The following is a 23,898-nucleotide window of genomic DNA, read 5'->3' on the forward strand; positions in this document are numbered from 1 at the left end:
GGGATCTGTACCTGGGGGTGACTGTCGGTTACCCGGGTCTCTGGGTTCCCCTGGCCTTCCTCTAGCTGTAGGCGGGCGGGGTCACATTGGCATGATCACTCTTCTCTAAACACGTTCCACTCTGAATGTTCTGCATGAATGTTCTGCATGTGTCACAGTCACTGAGTCATCCAGCAAGTTTATTCACTAACAGCAGGTACCTCTCTTTCTGTCTTTTTGACTTAACTTGCTAGTTTCTGGTCTTCATGATTGTCAACGGTTTTGTTCTCCACGAATCTAGAGTTGGCTTGTGTGGGTGTATATATTTATGTGTGTGGGTGGGTATGTGTGTGTACTTATGTGTATGTGTATGTGTATGTATGTATGTGTATGGATATGTATATATGTATGCATATGTGTGAGTGTATGTGTATGTATGTGAGTATGTATATGTGTATATATGTATATATATATATATATATATATATATATATGTGTGTATGTATGTGTATATGTATGTATGTATATCTATCTTTATGTATGCATGTATGTGTACATGTGTGTGTATGCATGTGTATGTATGTGTATATGTATGTATGTATGTATATATGTATATATATAATGTATGTGCGAGTGTATATACATATATATGTAGGTGGGTATGTATGTGCATATACATGTATGCATTGATCTCTTTCTTTTGTTTTTTTTTTTTTGTTTTTTTTATGTTCTCTTTTCTGTTCTCTTTCTGCCCCTTTCCTGTCCTTTCCGGTCGGGTCCAGTAGCATAAACTCTGTAATACAAGCTATTATCCAAAACAAATTGAAAAATAAAATAAGAATCAAGAAATACAAGGGGATCATTACATCTACAAAAGTTCCCCTTGGCAAAATAAATTTGCTCAGCAGAACACAGCATCCAGAACATCAGTCTGCTTGCTTAAATGCTGGACAAGACAAAAAAAAAAAAAAAAAAAAAAAAAAAAAAAAAAAAAAAAAAGTCAAAGGGAAAGAATTTCCTTTTATATAATTCAGTTTCAGTGGCTGCACGGTGGCGCAGTGGTTAGCACTGTGGCCACACAGCAAGAAGGTTGCTGGTTCGATCCTTGGCTGGGGAGGGGTTTGGTCAGTGGCCTTTCTGTGTGGAGTTTGCATGTTCTCCCCATGTATGCATGGGTTCTCTCCGGGTACTCCAGCTTCCTCCCACCATCCAAAGACATGCATGATAGGTTAATTGGTCACTCTAAATTGCCCCTAGGAGTGAGTGTGAGTGGTTGTTCGTCTCTCTGTGTGTGGCCCTGCGATGGACTGGCAAGCTGTCCAGGGTGTACCCTGCCTGTCGCCCAAAGCCGGCTGGGATAGGCTCCAGCTTCCCCACAACCCTGAATTGGAATAAGCGGTTCAGAAAATGAATGAATGTATTAGGAGAATGAATAATTCATTTTCAGTGAATTATTGAGGGAAGTATTAATAGCATAATAGCAATGACACATTATTATTAATTTCCTAGGGGACATGTCAGACAACATGGGAATTATGTCTGATAAAAATTGACAAAGGTTGAAGGAATGTTGGCTTCACAAACAGCCGAGATGCACCAGCAAGACCATGGCTGCCTTTCAGGGCTCATGTAATCTCATATTTAAAAGGAAAAGAGGAACTTCATGACTTTCATCTTTACATACAATCCTTTCCCCTTCAGCATGACAGAGAATTTCTTCTGTCTCTGTGTTTGTTCCTCTCCGCTTGACATTTATAAAGTCAGAGCTGGGAGGATGTTTTGAGGAGTGGGGTTTGGTTCTGGCTCCGGGACATTGAGTGTCCACGGCACGCACTGCTTCGGATCACTCACTTAAGCAGCTAACATTTCAAACAGGCAATAAAGAGAGTCTTAGTCCCTCTAGAACAATAAAACAGAGTCAGGGGTGGATGCACGGTAATGCAGACGGATATTTCTCTGCCACTGCTGCAGCTGCTTTGCTTAGCACAATGAGGAGGACTGCATGAAAGGACATGCCATCTGCAGCAAAGACAAAGAGCATGGTTCACTGTAACATGCAGGGTTGGCATCCATTCTCTGCGTAGGGACGCAAAGGTCTTTAGATGATTAGGATAATTTGGTATCTTAATCAGCTCTGTCAGCTACACAGCGCTGGTGAAACATAGCATATGCGCTCTATTCTCTCTTTTATTAACCATATGCAGCGATTGCCTTCACATAATCTTCAGATCCACTGCATAAAACCCTTTGTAAGACAGGAAATCAGATCAAGGAGACTTTTTTTTTTTCCCCCTCTCCATATAAGATACAGTGTAAATATATTTCTGCCCTTTCAGGGCAGAGACAGAGATAACAGTTAGGTGATGATCCCTCATGTCTGAACCACCTCACGCCTCATTTGCCGTGCAGGAAGAACATTGAACAGGGATTTAGCCAAGACCTTGACTCAACTGTCTGCTTGGAAAGAAGAGTTCACACTGTCTTTGCTGCGTGGTTGTAGGAGTCTTTGGGTGGTAATTATGAAAAGGTCATCACCGTTGAAGTGCGTGTTTCCTTAGCGATCTTTGACTGGAAGCCAGTTGTACTCCACACAGACCTCAGAAATAAAAAGAAGGTAACTGAGATTTATTGGATTGATTACTTCCTTTGCAAAACTTGCTGCTTTCTGAATTGACCTCAACCTCGAGCAAAACACTTTGATAGATTTACTTGATTATCTGTGTGCAGTAAATCATAAGCTCCTAAAACCACGAGTATTTAAGAGTCTTCTGTAAGAAATGTCAAACTCCATTACACCTAGACAAGTATTGCAAATTGCATTCTCCAGCCTCAGTTAGTTTCCATCCATCCATTTATCCATTTTCTTAACTGGTTGTTCCAATGAAGGGTCTCAGGGAAGCTGGAGCCTATCCCAGCAGTCATTGGGTCAGAGGCAGGGTAGCTAAATCCAGTTTAGACCAACAATCCAAAAGCTTGTGTAACTGAGAATGTCTTCTTTTCCATATGTGTTGTTTCCCTTGCAGGCAGTGCATGCACTATGTCCGAATACAACAAGCTGAAGAACACGCTGCTGGATATGCAGCCAAAAGTGCAGAAGGACGGACAGCAGAACCAACAGAGTGACATGGAGGCGAAGAGAGCGCTGGTGGACACCATGTTTGAATTCTTGGATGGAAACCAGGATGGCCGACTGGTCAGCGATGAGCTGGAAAAAGTGAGTATCAAGCTGAATCGGCCTGATGATGACAGCATTATAAAACATTGCAAGTGGAACATTGCAATTACAAATAAAAGGAAGATCCAAAAATTAATATGAATAAGTTAAATAACTTGAAATAAATAAAATAGTGCCCTGCGATGGACTGGCGAGCTGTCCAGGGTGTACCCTGCCTGTCGCCCAATGCCAGCTGGGATAGGCTCCAGCTTCCCCGCGACCCTGAATTGGATTAAGCAGTTTAGAAAATGGATGGATGGAGGGAAATAAAATAGTTTTAAGGAGAGGTGCTATTCATGAAAATAGTGGAAAATGCTGCATATTAGTGTTACAGGCCTCTAATGAGTCCTTATATTTTTGCAGGAAGGAAAAAACACGCTGTTGGCAGGCAGGCTCTGATCTGCATTTATTAGCAATCTTTTTTTTTTTTTTTTTATCAAACATTCCACATTTTAAAATGCAGACATTTCTTCAGAATTCTTATATATACAGTCTTTAGTAAAACACACAAAAAACTATGCATTACATTCCTACCTAATCTAAATTTCACGTTAAATAATCAAGTCTGTTGTAATGTTCAGTGTGTAATTATTTCAGCACTTTTAATAAAAACAGGGTTAATGCCATTTGCAGATGAGGTTCGTCCATATAGTCTAAATGTACCTTCTAATGTTAGATAAGCTCTTTTCCAGACTCGCGAAACTTCAGATAGCATCAGATCGCATCTTTCCTGACTTCCGTATTTTGCTGTTAAAATGGGTTAAAGAGATTTTAAAGTTAACAAAAAACACACGGCTATAAGAGAAACAGAATTCTGAAATTGAAACAGAGAAAATTCAAGTTGATTCATCACACCTGGAACAGTTCAGCCATCTCTTTTAATCCAGGTCTGCAACACAAATACCAGTTGCAACCTGAAATCTTTTATTTAGGGCTGTATGTCTGTCCAAAACAACAAACAAATGACACAAGATACACTTAGATGCTACATAATCAAAGCAGTTTGGTGAAAAATTTAGTGTAAAAAACAGTTTTTGTATGCTGAACGATACCATTAAGGCATCAGAAAACAATAAAGCCCAGTGTAAAAGTTAGTCAAATACATCACTGAGCAGGATGGTAGGAAGCTAAAAGTTCTCCTAAAAAGCCAGAAACTTAAATAAAATGATCATTTCATTTAATGGCGAAAAAGTTTTGATCTTTGTAGCAAAGTGACTTTATAAATACATTTGGTAGCGTAGCTAACGACATCATGCAAGTCGTCTGAACGACACATTGATGTCGTGTGGAAATCACAACATTTATCTGTAAACACCATGCAGGTCACATGACCGCATCTCAGTTCTGCAGAAACAGGAAGACGGCATGATGTCAGTGTCAAAAATAAGCTCATTAGAAGTGGAGCTAGATGTAAGTGCTACTAAATACGCAGATATTGCAGCATCTGGCAGAACAGAAATCTTTTGTTAGCTTAACGCTAATCAGAAACTCCAACAAGTTTTGTGCTCTTTTAAAATTGAAAACATATTGAGTGACTTGCCTTTAATGCAGAGCTGCATTAAAAGATTTAACAAAGCCGGCATGTCACTGACAAATCTGAAGATAAGTCATTCTTATTCTGTAGGAACTTAGAAATTCTGTTCCACACAGATTATGCTTTTAAGGATCAAAGAGGAACTGCAGTCATTCATACAAACTGTCTTCACTTCGGGATCTATCTGTTGTCACAGATAATCTTGGAGAGTAAAGTCCTGTGCTTAGGGTTTAAAAATGTTTTATTCAAACACCCAAAGGCAGAGAAAAGTCTGTGATAGTGAGCGTACGGCTGCAGTCAGCTGCAGGCAGCAACATGAAAAATAAAAAAAAAAGTTTGTCGCATCCTTTAATATGCCATGTCACATGTGCAGCTCCATACTGAATCCGTTGAGAAGTCGGGTTTTACTTTCAGACTCGGAAAACTGGAGGGATGAAACATATAAAGTAATAATCGTGTTGATATTTTGACCATAAATACAACAAAAATAAAACAAAACCAAAATAAATAAATACGCAACAGAAGAAAAGATGGCCTGATTTCCAGGAGTCTTTCAATTAAACATGATGGATTTCTCTAATATTTCAATCAAAACTGAATTTTTTACTTCCATCATTTACAGTTTTTGAATATCAGAAAGGGGAAACAGGGCGGGACTCCTCCAGGCTCAGTGAGACCCCCTTCGGTGGGTTGTGGCTTTAAACACTGTCACAGTTCAGAGACTTAAATAAAGGCTTCTTATTTCTTTAGACTCTCAGGCTTCCTGCATACTTTTGAAGTCTTTCCAAAGATGTTTAAATATATTCAGAACTATGATGAAACCTTTTGCAGTCTTACGTGGTACAGTGTTGACTTTAAAGGTGGAGTATGTAAGATTTTCAATATTTTCTAAATAAATTAACTAATAAAAGAACTACAATCATAATCAGAAAGTTTTTTGAACATGTAGGTTCCAGTTTCTCCATATTTGATGCGTTATTAAATTACAAGTTTAATCAATAACAAATGACAAAAAGCACTTTTTTTTTTTTTTTACTGGTAGGCAAACATTTAAGAAGGGTCTTTGTCATTAATTAAACTTGTAATTTAATAACGCATCAAATATGGACAGACTGGAACCTACATGTTTTTAAAAAAAAATCTAATTATGATTGTAGTTATTTTATGAGTTAATTTATTTTGAAAATATTGAAAATTTTACATACTCCACCTTTAATGTATATTGCGGTTATTTCTCCTGTTTGTAAAAAGCCATGTGTTTTTAACCCAGAAGTGTCCTGACTCGTGCCTGTGCATGATCATCGTAGAGCTGTTTCATCAAGATTTTCTTTTTATTCATTTCACATTTCCAGACTGTCCTTTTTTGTTTCCTAAAAGGACAGTCTGGTTATGATGCTCATCTGCAAACCTCTGATGCTGACTGAGTAAAGCAGCTACATTTACATGGGAGTTTTAATTCCTCTTTATTTCTGAATTAAAGTTAATTCCACTTTAAACTGATGAAAATGACCATGTAAACACGTAAAAAATGCAAAAGTCAACTTGAAGTCAAATGCACATATTCCCCACGTTGTTTTGCCTCCTGTCTTTGTTTATCTATCTTCCTTCTCCTTCTCACACCCAAACAGTTTTCACATCACGCCCAACTGGCTTGCAAAGTAAAAACGAATTTGCGATGGCACATATAGGACAATCAGACTTGATAAGTGTGTTAAACAAGAGAAGGTGACACCATTAATTTGCCCTCTCAAGATCATCGTCTCCATCTAATATAACATTTTTTTTTTATTGTGCCTATAAAGTGTACAATTCTAACTTTATTTACAAATTATTTGAAAAAAAAATTTAAATTAAATTAAAAATCACAAACATCAGTGATGATTAGAATTTGGCTCATGAGTGATATCGACCTGTTTTCCATCTTCAGAGGTGTTTATTTTCTTATAATCATTTTCATTAAAAAAAAAAAAAAAATAGAAAAGATTTAAAATACACGTGCGACAAATATTTTTTGTGGTTACTATTATTAATCTGCCCATCCACTAACACAGTTTGTTACTGTTACTTCACTTTTTTAATGCTCGCCTGTAAATTTGAACTTTAACTTCAAATGCATACTTTATATTGTTAATAATATTCTTTCTGGTTCATGTGAATCGTTGTGTTTATGCTCTTCTAACTCCCGACTGCTGCTTTAACATGTGAAATTGAGCTAAATGTGCTTATCTTATCTTAGATAAAAAATTTGCATCAAGCCTCGTGCATCTTAGATGCCCCCCCCCAGAGTTCATACATGTTGCTCATATGCATAACTCCACACAGAGTCAACATGAGTTGATGCCCTGCAGTAAGATAACAACCATATGTGCCTGTGTGGGTGTGCAAAGCCTTTAAAGATGATGGCTGTGGCTGAAAATGAAAGTGTTTCCGAAATAACCGTGTGCATAATTTCTGTAATAAGAGTCTTTTTCATCCAACAACAGTCATTCACATTCTTTGAAACTGCACTTGTGTCTAAAATAGTGTCTAAAATCCCTCGATGTCGAGTTCTAGTGTAGAAAAACTTTCTGTTTCATGCAGATTGCCATCTGTACCTTCTATCCAAACACTTTCCTCTTCTGAGATCTGTTGGATTTTATGAAGTAGTTATGGCCATTTTTTCTGAATAGAAATGTAACAAGGAAATATGTGATGTTTCGGTAAGGTGTCCTGTTAAAGTGCTCCATAATAAATCACACAATAATCCACTTTTCTAGCCTGAAGAGTCTTCAGACAGAGATGGACTTGCTGAGAGACGTTTATATAAGTGACTGCCATGGTTTCGTGAAAAATAAAATAATAATAATGGAGCAGATACTGAACAGAGGTTAGTCCAGTGGTGTAGTTCAGGGTATACGCGGGTATACGGAGTGTACCCACTTCTTTTTCAGGCAGCATTATATATTATATATATGTATATCTATATATATATATATATATATATATATATATATATATATATATATATATATATATATATATATATATATATATATAATTTTTAATACATAAGTTTTTCTCTGAAATATAAGTTTTTTTTTAAAGTGTACTGTTATCAAAAAAGTTCACCAATCAGATGTTTGCAAGCCTTATTGCACTTTTATTTAACTCTCATTTACATGGAATAGACATAATACTCTGTAAAAACTGTTTGTGTATCTCATTTCATTTTCTGGTTGGATGAAGACAGTGCACTTTTGAGAATTCAGTCAACTTGAAAATTACACTTTGTCCTTTTGGATAAACTTAGACTGTTTCATTTACTGTTACCAGCAGGACTAATTTATTCAAGCTGACTCTGTTTTCAGTACTCACATGAGGGATTCTCATTTAGAGACAAGTCTGTTGCTGGATTTACAGGCAAACATAACTTAATATGCTAAGTATTTTCAGAAAAATTAATAATCTAAATTAAAGAGAATATTATGGCTAAATGTAGGCTAGTACTGTTGTAATTAAATGTGATCCCTATATTTCTTTTAATTTTAAATACTGAACATTTCACATCTGTGCCTTTTATTTCAGGTCATAAAAATTTACATTAATACAATAATACGAGAGAACCGACAAGTTTAAAGTTGTATAAATGATGTAGCAACATCCTCCTGTCCACACATTTGTTTTTATTTTCATGTGTTGTAAAATCATAAGTTTTTTCTGTTCGTTTTAGATCTCAATGAAGGAGCATCTGGAAGACAGTCTGTTGGAGTGCACAATGCAAGATCTGTTGCGCTACGACGACTACAACAATGACGGCCACCTCAGTCTGCATGAGTTCTACACGGCTTTCCGTAAGTTCTTTTGCACTTTGTCTTCCTTTTCTTTATTTGCAGTTTAATTTTCAACATTGTCTTTAAATAACCAAACATGAAAACTATCTGCGATGACGGTATTGTTCTTGATATAAAATATCCATCCATCCATTTTCTGAACCACTTGTTCCAATTAAGGGTCGGTGGGGTACACCCTGGACAGGTCACTAGTCCATCACAATGCTGATATAAATTGTGTTTTCTATAATGAGGCTCGTCCTGACGTATAGCATCGTGGACTGTTCCAGTAAATCTATATGGAATCGTCAACACCACGCTGAAAACATAGATTACTGTTGCAGACTTTTAAAAGCTGGTAGCATCCATCATTATCTCCGCTCTAGCAATGAGGACAGAAATGATTCAGCTGCAGATAAAACCATGATTGATTATAGCGTCTGAAATCACTCTAATAGCCTTTGAGGTTTAAGCTGAATGGTGGTCCAGGGCCTAGCAGGCTCCACCTTATTAAGACCAATAATCACAGTTCCATCACTGCTGTTGTCCTAGCGTTGGCGTCAAAATGACGAGAAACCATGGCAACGTTGTCGTTTTGTCCTCAACGTGTTGCCTCACTTGGCCGTCCAATACCTGCCGACCAAATTCAACTAGGTTATAAAGTCTGTCAAAATATATCAAAGCAGCAGTTAGCAATGGCAGCTGGCCATTTCCAAGACTTTATTTTCAGCTTGTACAGGTCTATTAAGCCTTGCACTAATTCAGCCTCCTAATGACTGGTTTTAATGGGAACCAACCCACTATTATTCAGTTGCTCTGGTTTCACCCTCCAGATGGGCAGTGGGCAGACGTTGCATGGTATTTATCTACCTCCAGGTTTGCCTGCAGGGTTTTAAGCTGAGTTTATCAATGCATTTTATGTTTGACAAGCAGCTGAAGAGGTGGGTTGGGACCAATAACAAGCTATTGATCAGATGACGCTCAAGGTTAACTGTTGGACTGCAGAAAGGCAACACCAAGAGGGAGCAATTACGTTTGAGTGGCACATCTGGTGTTCTGGATAATGTTGATTGTGTGCCTTAGCATAACTGTGTGTGTGTGTGTCCTGGGATGCAGTCCCTGCTCTCTCCAGTGACTGGTCTGGGAAGCAGTGCAGCCAGGAATCACAGGTGTGCTTAGCAGAGCAGAAATCCACAATATGGATAAAGCCTTGGAAAGGAGAATATCAATAATGAAGCTAAACGGTGATGTTTCTCCCTGGTTGCTCTTTTCTTTTAAGCCACAGGCCTTATTCCAGCCGCACATCTAAACCAGTGGCATCGGGAATCCTTTAACTTTAAGCACAAGCGTAAAAAGCATAGTCAGCAATCCGTCTTTAGTTTCCACATTTGCTCCCTGTTGATACTCTCTTTCTGTTCTGTAGCTTTGATGTAAGAATCACAAGCAATTTCCCAAGAGGACGACTCAGCTTCACTGTTCATCCCACATTTCCTAAACTTGTGTTGCTTAGAAATACTTCTGCTTTCTTTTCCTTCAACACCAAAACGTTGACAAATACACAACCTTACAGAGCTCCGTTATGTTGCCACCTAAAGCTATTCTTGTTTCTTTTTCATTTTTCTACAGCAAATTGAATATGGTTGGAATATACTCCTGATTACATTCCTATTGATCCTCTCCCTCTTTTTCTACCCTTTACAAGCCCTGCCTGTTGTGTTTTCTGATTTTTTTTTATCATTTTGCTGCCTCTTTGTCACTTGTGTTAAGTAGATTCCACTTCAGCACCTCATTGTTTCTTCAAGAGTGAGGGTTTAAACTCAAGAGTGAAGATTTCTTCACAGATTCCAAGCAATTAATGGAAGACAGCGATCACATTTTCCCTTGTGCATCAAACATTCAGAATCAGTTCTGACGCTATCAGTCAAACAGACGATAGAGGAGCTTTGAATCTCCCAAAGAATCATTTTCATAAGTATGCATGTGTTTATTACATGGTTTTTATTGTAGTTTAGAGATTTAGAGTAAAGATCTGCTTATACAGAATGAAGCTTTTTTTATTTTTTTTTATGAAAACATCTAATCCTCCAGGACCATCAGCATCTATCAAGACTATCAAAAGCAACTGTGATGGGATATTTAGCCTCATGAATTGCTTAAACAACTAATGAATTATTACTGTTTTCTCCCAGTTAACTCGCTTGCGATTGAAACCCACTTCTGCATGATTGCTAGTGTTGCAGTTTACACCAATAATTAATAGTTTTTTTTTCTCTTTTTCTCTATAAAGCCAGAAGAAAGAACGACTTATTGCTCTGCGCGACTGAATAATAAGGTTTTATTTGCCGTAGAGTGCATTGCAAGGCAGAGATAACGACTTAATGGTATTTAAATCAGCTCCACGGTGTCCCGTCTGTTTGCAGTTTCGCGGGATTGTGTTTACGAACATTTATTACAGTGTCAACACTGTGTGGGAGAGGATGCTTCGTACATGTGCCCTTTGTATTGGAATCAGAACCACTGTAATTATACTCCAGTAAATGTGCAGGAATTTGTCTCACGGACTGGCCACTGATGCCGGATCGCATTAACTGTTCAGGAAAAGGCAGCAGTGCATTAGCATTAGAGCTGATAAGTCAGCAGGCTTATTGAGGGGTATCTGCAGCCTACAGATGTAATACATACGGTCACACAAGGTCATAGCTCCCCTGTGGATCCATGCTTACAAAGCTGCTCTTCATAAATACATGGACTGAGTGCATTCTATGCATTATATGTGGTGAGTAAGCTTTTGTAGCGCACAGTCTGAGATATCTGTAGTTGATAGGAGAATACCGGCTGCTCTGCTGTGTCTGGTGCTTAGCATGATACGAGTCAACAAATCTTCTTGCAAGGTAGCAAGGTAGGAGACACAGCCAGCTTTGAAAAACTGCACAGGATGGTATCTCAGCAGCATTCAAAGACTTATTTGGATAATATGGGGGCATTATGTTGCTATCATTTGAGGGAATCCAGTTGTGAAAGACATTATTTCCATTATAAACCAGAAAAAAAAAAGGAAACAAATACATACACTTCAGTACGCCTAGGCAGCGGGATATACATGCAGGTATGATGTTATAGCAACTGTCAGACTAAACACTCTATAGAGGCTCAGCACATTAGCAGGGAGAAGATCCGCCTGTTAGTTTTCCGTTACAGATGCAATCAAACTCGTCACACCAGAAAGCCAGAAGGGAACGTCACCACACATCAGGACCTATTATAGCAAAATTCAGGGTCTTGCTGAGTGATAGTGGTCAAATTTAGAGACAAAACTCTAAATGAAACTCTGAGAATGAAAGAATTTAATAGCGAAACCTCCAGATTCTGCAGAGACTGTGGAGAGCAGCATGAAGCAAAAATGAGGGAAGATCTCGTGTGCGAATGCTGCAGCGATCGCGCAAGCCTGCTGGCGTGCTGCTTTCATAAAAGATATTCACGATGACTCTGAATCGACAGAGTGAGGGAGGAAAATGCAAGGAGAAAGACTAAATGTGAGCAGAAAGTAGCAACAGCTGAGAAGAGAATAGAAAGTGAGCATAAGAAGAGTTTGCTTTGATTATGTGCCTCTTAATTTTCATTTTGTTTGTTTGCTGATGCTGCCAATAACAAAGAGAGCAGTTATTAGTGAAAGTTACACATCCAGAATCAAAGTTCATCTCCAGTCATTTCCTTTCACCTGATTTTTTTTTTTTTTTTTTTTTTTTACCAAAGAAAATAAAGAATACATTTTCATATGTTGGACATTTGAGCCAGCATTGCAGTTTTACTTTACAAACACGTGTTTGAGTTATAGCCAACCTTTAGTAAAAGGGAAGGGCTGGAAGTCTTCGGTTTCATTTTCCAGTACCTGCTGCAGCACACTGCTAGTGAGTTCTCTAATTAGGACCAGGCTGGTTCTCCTAGTTTGCATTCTCCAGCCATCTTTTCCACACATGCAGCTCTTCAAGTCTTAAGCTTATCCTCTACTGTGAGTATTTGTTTTCTGTTTCTGTGAGTATTTGACACCTGTTAAGAGTGGAATTATATGGAAATCCTCAGCTGCACTGGCGGCGCCACTCTGCAATTCTTCCTAATTAATCAAGAGAGTTAAGTGGAGATGGAGAGGGTGGAAGAAAAGAGGGAGATGGATGGGATGTAATGGAGGTGGAGGAAAGAGGGCTTTCAGTAGGGGAAGTTGGAATACCGAGAAGGGATTTAGAGAGGAGAGTCAGTAAAGAAAGCAAAGGCAACTCCTCTGCTGAAAGGGAAAATCTGGTAGAAAAAAAGGATAGAAAGTGGAAATAAAGGGCAGATTTGGGTGAGAAAGTTTTTTATCTTGAGTTTTATTGAATAAGATGTTTTTGAGTTCATGTTTTAAATGATGTCTGGGGTACTTTCAGGGGATCATGTGAGGATATTTCATAATGTTTTATGTTAATCATAAAGCTTTTTTTTTGCTGCACCCTCTCAGGAATGGAAATTAATCATATGATGACTGAAAACAAACTCAATAGGATTCCATCCGCATTGTGCATTGACCCCCGCCTACATAGAAAATGCTTTGTGAGTAGCAGCATATTAAAATGAAGGAGTGGCTTCTCAGGTTTAATTAAAAATTACATATCTGGCCTATAAACCAGAAAAATGGTTCATTTATATCAAGGTTATGAGTTTTATCTCTGTTTGATCTATTCACTTTCATTTGAATAATTAAATGTCAAATGAGGACATGTGACTATTAACAAGGAACAAGGACACTACTGTGTTTTTAGACGTGGTGGGATAAAGAGAAAAGAAAAGGAAGAAACTGAACAGCTTTCCACATGTGGTTTTAGTCGTGCGAGGAGGAGCCAGCATGAGGTCAGAGTAGATAATAACAGCAGGGAAGATTCTGTAATGCTGCATCAAAAAGACACAGCCTGGGTTACCACTGAGTCAAGGAAAATACTCGCATTCCCACAAGTAACCATGTGCATCACATCCACTGCTGCAACACCAGCTCTGTTTATCAATCCTGTCACATTAAAGCTGACTGACAGATTTTGTTCAGCTATATAATTAACTCTGTGGAAAACAATGTGGCTAACTACTGTGTTTCGCAGAAGAGGTTGAACTACTTCATCCTGCCAATCCTGCCATTGTAATGAATCAGTGATAACCAAGCGGCAACCTCCGGCGGTTAAAAGTGAAACTTCTGCGGAAGTGCATAAAACTGCAGTTCCCCCCTCATCCACTAGAGGCTGCAAAACAGAGCAAATCCCCATAGACTCCCATGTAAAAAGGCCAACTTCACGGCAGAAATAAACATGTTTACAGCCTGGTTCAAAAATCCATTTTCGGTTTATAGGTCAGGTTTACCTTCATGACAACTGTGGGGGGGAGTGAATTTTTTCTAACTAGCCCGTTTTAAAGTAATTTAATCTCGAAGTTCGGCAAATTTAGGTGCATGTCCTTTTGATTGACAGGTACCCGACCTCGCTCTTCAAGTAAGAACAACGTGACTTAGCTTTAGCCTGCTTACCTCCGTTAGCTGGGTAGCTCCCATTATCTCGGGGTTAGCTCAGTTAGCTTTTAGCTACAGCAAGCTCGGAGTTCGCTTGATGTCAGTCATCTGCCATGACGCTCACGGCTGCCCTCTCAGCTCCACCTCTTTGCCCATATTTGTATTTTCCGGGAGAGACGACGCGCATGACGCTGCCAACATGGCGACGGTAGGAACGGCCCACCGAGCTCTAATTCAGCTCTTCAGTAACCTATGGGTGACGTCACGGAGACTCCGTCCATCTCTTTATATACAGTCTATGGTGATAACCAATCGTGTCTTTCATTGTCTACTTTGAACAATGCACAGGTTATTATTCAGTATTCTTGTTGCTTTACATGCTTTCACGTTGCTGTAATCAGTGTTTACCAACTTTTTTTTTTTTTCTTTTTCTTGAAGACCACCTCATTGGTGCTACCAAAAAGCCATGGCCCAGGAGAGGGTCTTGGCTGCAGACTGGAGAATGAGGCGGGGCTGGATGTTGGACAGGGCTGGATGTCCAACCTCGCCCCCTCAACATTTTGATTGGATCATGTTTCTCCTTCCCTCTAAATGGCCACTGCTAACTCTAACCCTGAAACTAACGCTAACACCCACCCCATTCTCCAGGCTGTAGCCAAGGGTTATAGCATGTAAAAATATTGTAACAAGGCAGATTGCTAGGTAAAAGAAAAGCGCCTACAGCCTTAAAAACATTTTGTTCTGCTGCTGCTGCAGCGGCTGGATGGACATGAGGAGGTCTTGTTTTAGTCATCACCTTCAACATATTGCACATAAATGAAACGCATGACATTATGTGTGTCGTTCCATTCACACAAACTGCAGAGAGAACCTTCCTCAGCTTCTCGTACATTAAATCACTTCTGACTTTAACAGTGCTGCTCAAGAGTGCAACAGTTTTAATGTCGTCTGCCACCGGGAGACATTACGCATGCAAAATGAGGTTAGCAGAGCAAACATGAACTTCTACACTGAACTACATCCGTATGAAAACTTGCAAGTCACCCAAAAGTGGCTGACGAAGGAGCTTTAAATAGATTTAAACGATTTGGTCAATTTTTTTCATGATTTATAAAAGAAAGTACTTTAATTAATACAGTCACACAGGCTCTGTAGAGTCAAAGCATCCCACCTTGGGAGTCGAGGTGCCCAGGTTGGAAATTACTGGCCATAATAAATTTTCCTCAGTAGCTTTCTATTTGGCATGTTTTTGTTATTTTACAGAACAATTTGAGAATATTTTGCCTTTGGGGGAAAAGTCCATTTTACAATTGTCATGTGAAAGTGGAAAGTGCAGCAGTTTTAAGTGTTGGGCACCAATACTCTCTGACTTGCTCAGAAAGGCTGATTGTTTTTCTTACTTTATAAATTGATCAGAGAGCCGCAGCGTCTCTGGACCACTCAGACCTGCAACGGAGTCAAGTAACCTTGTGCATGTCTGATAAGGTCGGCACAAAACAACTTCACTCAGTTGCCTATTTGGTCGGTAAATGTTCCCAAGTGGTAAACTATCCAAAACCACAAAGGAACAGATATGATCTACATCAGCCAGATTTCTTTTAAGACTGTGTTTATCCTGAGAGATCCGTTTAAGGTAAAGTAACTGGTACATAATTATTTAGCACATGGATACAGATGGACATAGTTGAGCTGTTTCTCAAAATTCTTTGATAAGATACACCAGGGTTCCCCAAGAGCCGCTGTCCTGACGTTTTTCAGTGCATTCCCGTTCCAACATGCTTCCATTAAATGGAATGCAGCCAACGAAGTTCTGCACACTGACTGTTTGGGTCAGGCGTGTTGGAACATGGATGCATGGAAAACCTGTTGGATTGTAGCCCTCTAGGACCGGAGCTGGGGTACCCACAACTCCCACTTATCTTTCATGAAACTAAAACATGTTACTGACCACAGACCCAATCCAGTCAATGAAACAAGGATGCATTCAGTGTTTTTACAAATACCTTTTGGTTTTAAATTTGTTTTTGCTTTCCTTTTTTAGTTATTTATGAACCACTTGCAGCCCAGTGACTAATGCTTTACTGGGCTGCTGGTTTGGGACTCTTGTTTCCACAACAACAAATTAAACTAAAGAAAGTGGAAAAAATTTGTAGCCCACAGGGATATGTTTCAATTTTATTGCTTCAGTATAATTAAGTGTTCATTTTGAATGTTGTTCTAATTTCACTTGTATTCTTTTTATTTTATAAAGTGTGACATATTTTATACCAAATGAAAACTAAAAAAAAAATAAAATAAAAAAAAAAAAAAATATATATATATATATATATATATATATATATATATATATATATATGTTTAAAACTGTTTTCAACAAAGAACTGTTGTAAATTGAAGATGGTGACATCTTGCATTGTTTTCAGACAATGTGCGATATCTCTACATGTATCTGTAGACTCTGGATGTTTTCCGATCTGTTTCCATGTTGCCTTGCACATACAAAGACGCTCTAAGGGAGTCCTGAAGGCTGGGATGCAAGATAATATCTCTCTGTTGCTGCCCAGCAGCCTCTGACAGGGTTTGATCTTTTATGTTGCTCTAGTTTGTCCCTAATCTGCACAAATGATCTTTGCTGAGATTAGATATCAGTCTTACAAGGAGAATCTGTTGTTCTCTGACAGCCAAGTGGGTGAGAGATCTCCAGCGAACCTGTACACTGTAGTGGCTTTGAAGTCATGTTTCCTCTGAAACCTGCCGCACAACATCCCTTACACCTTCTTCTCTCATCTGCTTTCTATCACTCTATTGTCCGTGTTGTTGCTTCCATATAACTCCATCGTATCCACTTTCTACCAATTTGTTTCCTTTCTTCTTTTTGATATTGTTTGCTATGCTTCCTTTCCAAATCTGTTTTTGTTTTGTCCATGTTTAGTTGTTCTTTTCTTTTCCTCTCCTTTCCTTTTCTTACCTTACCTTACCTATGCACACTTTCCTCCAGCTCTTTTCGGATGCCTCATTACCGCTCAGTGGACCTTAACAGCTAATTGCCGGTGTGTATAAGGGGTTTAGGTGCCTTCTGAGTGCTGTCTTTATTCCTGGGTAATTACCACTGTCCACTAGCACCAGAATCAGGTAAGGGACCATAAAGGCTTTCATCCAACTTCTTACATGTTGTACTGAGTGATGTTTACGTTTTAGCCAAATTTTTGCATCTAAAATCACAGTAGATTTTCCCTGTTTGATGTGATCTTTGGATGGTTTGCTCCCAGATTAAATGCTCTTGCCACGGCTTCTCTTGGAGCTTCTCCTTACGTTATCTAAGTGAAACACTGTAAATACAAATATGTAAACACATTGCAGACATGATATCACGCTTTTTATTTATTTTTACTTGGAAAAAAAAAAAAAAAAAAAAAAAAACTTGTTGAAGAGCCTTTTTCTTCCTTGACTTAACTGCATCACATTAAAACACATTTACCTAATAACCACTTTGTGGCTCATTTGGGCCGTTTTTCTAAAGCAGGCTGCCTGATTTGTGGCTGTTTGCACATCCATGCTGTGCTGCATTCATACAAATGTTCAAACCTTTCCATGAAAATAGATCTTGACTCCCTTATTCACCTCAACAGTGTTTTTATCAATAAAATAAAGAAAAAAAAGACAAAAAAGAAAACACAACTGAAAGCTTTCCACTGGCATCTTGCCGTATCAGGGCACAGGGGGATGCACCTTAGTGATATACTCTGCGAGGTAATTGTGCATTATTAACTAGCTGTAGGTTCAGTTTGCTGAAACTCCACACCATAGGTCCATGCAACGTACTTTCTGGGTGCTGACAGAATTCTGAAGAAAAAACTGACTGATGTCTTGTGAAAATGTGTTGTTACCAGTCCATAACAACGCAGGGTGCAAGGGCCCATTCACAGGCGAGCGGGCGTGATTACTTCCTCCAGAAGTGAGGTTTGCAGAGTTCAGAAATTGCAGGATGCACTGAAGAGGCATTCCAGTTTCATGTTTGGCTGCAAAGCTGGGGTTAAGCCTTCAGAGGGAAAATAAAACCGCCCTGTTGTCTGATCAAAGCAAAAGTGCAAAACCAATGAGTCATTTCTGCTGTTGTCTTTTTTATGTGTTTCATGAGGCACTAGCCAGTGTCTTCTTCACAGGAAGTCCATGTCAATCAGGAGGAAGTTTCAAATACAAAACGGGTTGGTCGAGTTAGTTTCAGTTGCATTTTTTGCTGTTTTTGTTCATATGTGCCCGCCAAGACAAACCTGCTGTCATGTAGTGGAAGCCTCCAATGACAATGAGGGCAAAACTAATACAGACTACATGGCTGTAATTTATCTGCTTCATATCGTTTGGCATAAAACGACAGCACAGTCACACTTCATTTCTTCTCCTATGGCATTATAAGTAAGTTCTAAGGCATTGTTATAATGGCAATATGGCAGTTATAATTTCTAGATTGGACTGCTACTACTTAGCAAAGGCAGATTAAACTGAATAATTCACATCATAAATAATGATGGATATTTTGCCATCTTATTGGACTGTGAGAAAGTTTGGAACAACCTCCATGTCGTTTATACGGCGGCTTGATCTGATTGGTTGAGCTCCAATTTAATTTATCAGGACAATCATGTTCATTTATTGGAGGCAAAACAAGATAATGATCAAGATCAGAATTTGATTAATAAGCAGCTACACCTCAAATTAGAGTATAGTGTGCCATCAGACTTTCCAATTATCTGACCAATCGATGTTTTATTCTTTATTTATTTTTTGTCTTGTTTTTATTTTTTCTTTTTACATTAATTTGTTTTGGGGGTTTTTTTTGTATTGATGGAGGTTTTGGGACAGGAAGTAAACAAATAGGAGACTATATTCTGCACCATGTGAAAAATGAGGGTTTTATTTATTTATTTATTTTTTTTTGTTTTCTTTTTGAACAACGGTTGGTGCACAGAAAAGAATCTGAACATGTATATGAGTATGACGTGGACTCTTTAAAATGCACTTAAAGTGGAACTATTATGTGCATTTCAGGATAATTTATTTTTTATTTCTGAGACCAGAAGGGCTGGAATTGATCGAGTTATTGTCACAAATCGCTTTATTTACTTCAGACCGACCCTCTCCGTAGGCTGTCAGATCAGCCTGTGGGCAAAACGAGTGGCTTGAGACTCTTCCACATTAAGCCCCGCCTCCCGCCACTGCACTACATCGGGAGTGCGCACCGCACCTGTTTTCGCCGTCATTGTAACATCTCATAAACAGAAGGATTAGGCTAATATAAACTCAATAAAAAAAAACTAAATACCATGTCAACACATAGCATACAGCCCTACATGTTGGAACCTGAATCAGAGCCTGAAAACGAAGTGGAAAACAGCAACCCACAGCAAGGAATGCAGCAGGATGTCTCTCTTTGGTAAACTCACCAGCCATCGTTGGAAATAACTTTATCCGACGTTTTCCACCCGCCTGATGTATTTGTACATGCCCTTGTTAACCAGTAGAAGGTAACCAATCACTGAACCTTATCCCCCGGGACGTCACAAGGATTTCCAAGTAGAAAAAACTCTCTAAAACGACCGAGTTTTTCGTCGCCATGGAAACCAAACGGAGAGAGTTCTGGAACTCAAACTCAAACTCAAACATGCGTTTAGCTGATAAAAAACGGTGCCGTTCACATGTCTGATGAGGATTCAACACTGTAACACTGTAGAAAGCTCAGAAAACTCCAAATACCATAATAGCACCCCTTTAACAACAAAAATAAAAGATGCTTCTTAAACCGCCTGTTGAAAACTGCAAACAGAAGTTTTCCCCGGAGTAACTATCACTTTTTTCAAACATCAAGTGCAAATAAAAGGGAATCAGAATGTACATCTATGCATGTTTTAAAATTGAAAAGACTTTTTTTGCTACTTTATTATTAAAAAACATAAAATCCTCAAACTTCCAAAGGTCACCTCAGATTATTTGATTAAATTTTCTTTTTACGGTGATTGCTCGCTCGCGTCCTCCATTTTTGCAGCAACATGAAAACATTTTGTGGCCGGAAAGATGAAAAAGTACATGTTGCCAACTATGACTTCCAACAACCATTGAATATTTGTTATATTCTTGTGCTCTATTGAAATGTTTTAGAAAAATAAAAAAAAGAAATTAGCCTCTATGATGATATTTTCAGCCCTTCGTGAAGAAACTATTGAACACTCACTCTTTATATCTCAGACACCGGGCTGAGTGTTATGGAAATGAAGCATGTAATATATTTCCCCCTATCTGGACTCATGTGGCAAGCAGCCAATTAATATTTTAGTCTGCCTAATCACCTCACAAATGCAGACACTCATGTACTTGCTTATGCACAAATAAACATGCGCCTCACATTCGCTGAGATTCACACAAATTCTCCAGTAACGCCTCACAGCCGGTGGTCACCTTGCAGCATTCTGACTACAAAAGCTAAAGATGCCCTGCAGGTTGCCATGGCAACTGTGGCTGTCTGTTTAATCTCCGAATCATTTATTTAGTGCAACACTTCCTCAATGCAGCTAATTCCCCTTGGAGCCAGAAGGGGGAAGAAAAGCAAAAGAATCATAAAGCCAGAGGTACAGTAAAAGTAGGAAATTCCGACCCTGCACACGATCAACAATTAAGGATTAAAGACGTGTGTGGTTTGAGATACAAGACTATATTATGTCTGAGAGTAAACATCCTCCCAGACAGGTGGACATTTTATATGCCGGGGGAAACATTGAGAGAGAGAGAGATGAGCAGAGGGAATGTCAACAATGAAACATGACAGGACGGTGTCTGTTGATCCGCCTTAAAAAGCAAACACAGACTTGTCATGTGGATCTAAACAAAGAAAAACATGACTGACGTCCCGGAATGATAAAATGAGTCAGTGGGCCATCTGTTTGTGGTATGCTATTATAAATAAGTGAAATTAAATTAGTATCCCAGGCAGCGGGAAGCCCTCCTCAGTGAAACACTCATCTGAAATATCAATGCTCTGTAAACGTCTGCCAGACTTGATACTCTGTTTTAATTAGTTGCTCATTTGGGTGAATTCACTGAAAACGCAGAGAAGAACTCCTTATCCTTACTTGTAAGTGTTATGATCTTTCCTCTGCTTGGCAACACACTTCATTGGTGCCCCATTCTTATTCTCCAGACAGGAAATGTATATAGCACAGTCCCAAACAACCTCAGATTACAGGACCTCCTTAGGGCTTCTGGGTTAAAGAACGTTTGCCGTATAATCACAGCATCCTGCTGAGGCGCTCGTCATTTACTGTCACCTAAAGTCTTTCCTATCAAAATATAGCCAAAAGCACTCCAAATACTTCACAAAAATAGTATTACATCCATTCCAGTTGCTTTTCAAGAGTTAGAGGAGATCAGTGCCACTATCATGTCTCAGTGTTTGCTGTGAAGCTGGAGCTGTGAGCGGATTAGGCTACTTTATAATTAAGGCTGGAAGCAAAAAGAAACAGATGGCTTGGCAATGGCTAAGTATATTAAATAAATTATGTTGAAAAAAAAAAAAATTCCTGCTATTAGACCCACACAAGCTCACTTACGAACATCTTTTTTAACATGTTCACAAGCACAAATGCAGAAACAACCGACTTCACAGCCAGTGAGTGAAAGTGATATTTTTATGGAAATGATACCGCTTCCTAGAAACGGTCTGTGCCATCAGTAGTAGTTCGTTAGCTGTCGTATCACACATAAATCTGCTCCAGCACGCCAGCCAAACTGACGACAGTAACTCAAACCGAGCTTGCATCCAATAAGAAAACATAAATACACAGTTGGTGAAGGTACTGGCTGTTCACGTTTCCATAGTTGGGTGGACAGATACACATAAAAATCACAACACGGGAGAATCTGAAGAGCGGAGACGTAACTTCAGCTTAAAAAGGTTATGTATCATCTGAGGATTCAACAAAACCTCAGGAGAGAATCTTGAAATCCTTCATTGATGTGAATGTTTTTATTTGAATAACTTTTTGGAACATGGTGCGTGGTAAAAAAAACAACGTTTTTCCCCGAAGACCATTTAAGAGCAACAATTGGGAGGCATGTCAATAATGAGTGCAAAAGTACTCTGAAAGTTGACCTAATAGAGCAATATATATATATATATATATATATATATATATATATATATATATATATATATATATATATATATATATATATATATATGTGTATATATATATGTATATATATATATATATATATATATATATGTATATATATATATATATATATATGTATATATATATATATACATATATATATATATATATATGTATATATATATATATATATATATATATATATATATATATATATATATATATATATATGCGTGTGTGTGTGTTTGTGTGTATGTATATGTATAGGGTAGATCACATCTACAATGTAATCTTAAGGGATGTTATAGTTGAATAAATGAACAGGTGAGGGAAAAGCGAATTAGAAACAAGTGAGTAGATGAAAACCAGAGATGGATGAGGTAGAAGTCTGTAAGGTTTGCAGACAAATTTTACTATTTTCAAATCAGGTCAGCTGAATTTCCCATTTTGCTGCTTGAACATGAAGGATAATAAGCCACAAGTAAACTGCAGCTTCAAACTGAGTCCTAATTTGTCTCACATTTATATTTAATTGTTCTAATCTAAGTATAATGGGAACGTTTCTCACAAGCACGGTAGCTGTGGCTCATGAACTGGAGAGGATAGATTTCTGAGTAAAGCTCAAGAGGTAGAGTTGTCTGAAGCTTGTATGTTAAAGACTGAGCAACACAGTGTCCAAAATGTACATACTGGATGAAAATATGTACAAATAGAATTAAGATTCAATCTACTCATCTTAAAAATTCCTCCTTCTAGATTAATGCATGTCAGAGAGCTTAAAATTGTGGGGGTTTTTTTTTAAAGAATAAACACTGGATGTGTGGAAGTGACTTGCATTGAAAACATAGAAGAGTGCGAGATAAAAACAGTCCATTAAACTTTTCTATTTGCAAAGTCTAAATAAAAAATTGAAATCGCAGCATGATGATTTCGTTGAGGACAAGCGAAGAGAGGAGTTACGTAAGTGTCATTAGTGTCGATTTTCTTTAACATGGCGTGCATCTCCGCCAACCCGCAGCAGTTGAAGAGTCCTTAGCGGTGAAGTAGAGGTAATGTTGCTATGGGGAAAATATTTGTGCGAAGATGTGGAAGAGCACTGAGTGCATCATTTAGGAATCATTACGATGCGACTTGCCGTCGCCGACAGTCGGTTTTTACCAGACACTTAATATCATTTCTAATTACACATACTGAGTAATCTCATTCATCACCCCCCCAGCTTGACAGAATCCCTCCTCTGTCTATCCGTCTTTCATTTCCACCTCTTTAATTTCGTCGTTATGTCTCTAATTAGCCATAGAGATGTAAATCCACGCTTTGCAGGGCCACTAGGGGGCTTTGGTTTGACCCCCACCGACATCCATTTTCTGGTCCCTCATCTCTTTGCAACTTTGCTACTTCTATTTTTTCCCTCTTTCTCTTTTGTTTGCAACCAATGGGTCCCAAGGGCAGCCAGTGTGTTCCAGCACGCCATAATTCACAGGCAGCAGCCTTCAGGCTGTTAGTGGCGCAGCATGTGGTCTGCTTTTATCTCTCTCCTCTAACTCCTCTCTGGCGAGGAAATAATTCATTATCATGCCTCCATTGATTTGGTCTCTTTCTCGCCTCTGTGGAGGAACATGCCCAGCCCCCGCCCCAACCTCCCTCAATCCCAAACCCTTCTTCAATTTCAAACA

General features: G+C 38.6%; 1 protein-coding gene across 1 annotated transcript in view; it reads left to right on the forward strand.

Moving 5' to 3' along the window:
- Positions 1 to 23,898, forward strand: part of fstl4 (follistatin-like 4) — a gene marked incomplete at both ends in the record, with an annotated part of 237,648 nt that overhangs the window by 139,957 nt on the left and 73,793 nt on the right. Inside the window, 2 exon segments of the mRNA XM_079248015.1 lie at positions 3,007 to 3,193; positions 8,437 to 8,557. Of these exon segments, the coding sequence (XP_079104141.1) occupies positions 3,007 to 3,193; positions 8,437 to 8,557 (308 nt within the window).

Source organism: Telmatherina bonti, assembly GCF_933228915.1.
Source record: "Telmatherina bonti genome assembly, chromosome: 10".
Classification (NCBI taxonomy): domain Eukaryota; kingdom Metazoa; phylum Chordata; class Actinopteri; order Atheriniformes; family Telmatherinidae; genus Telmatherina; species Telmatherina bonti.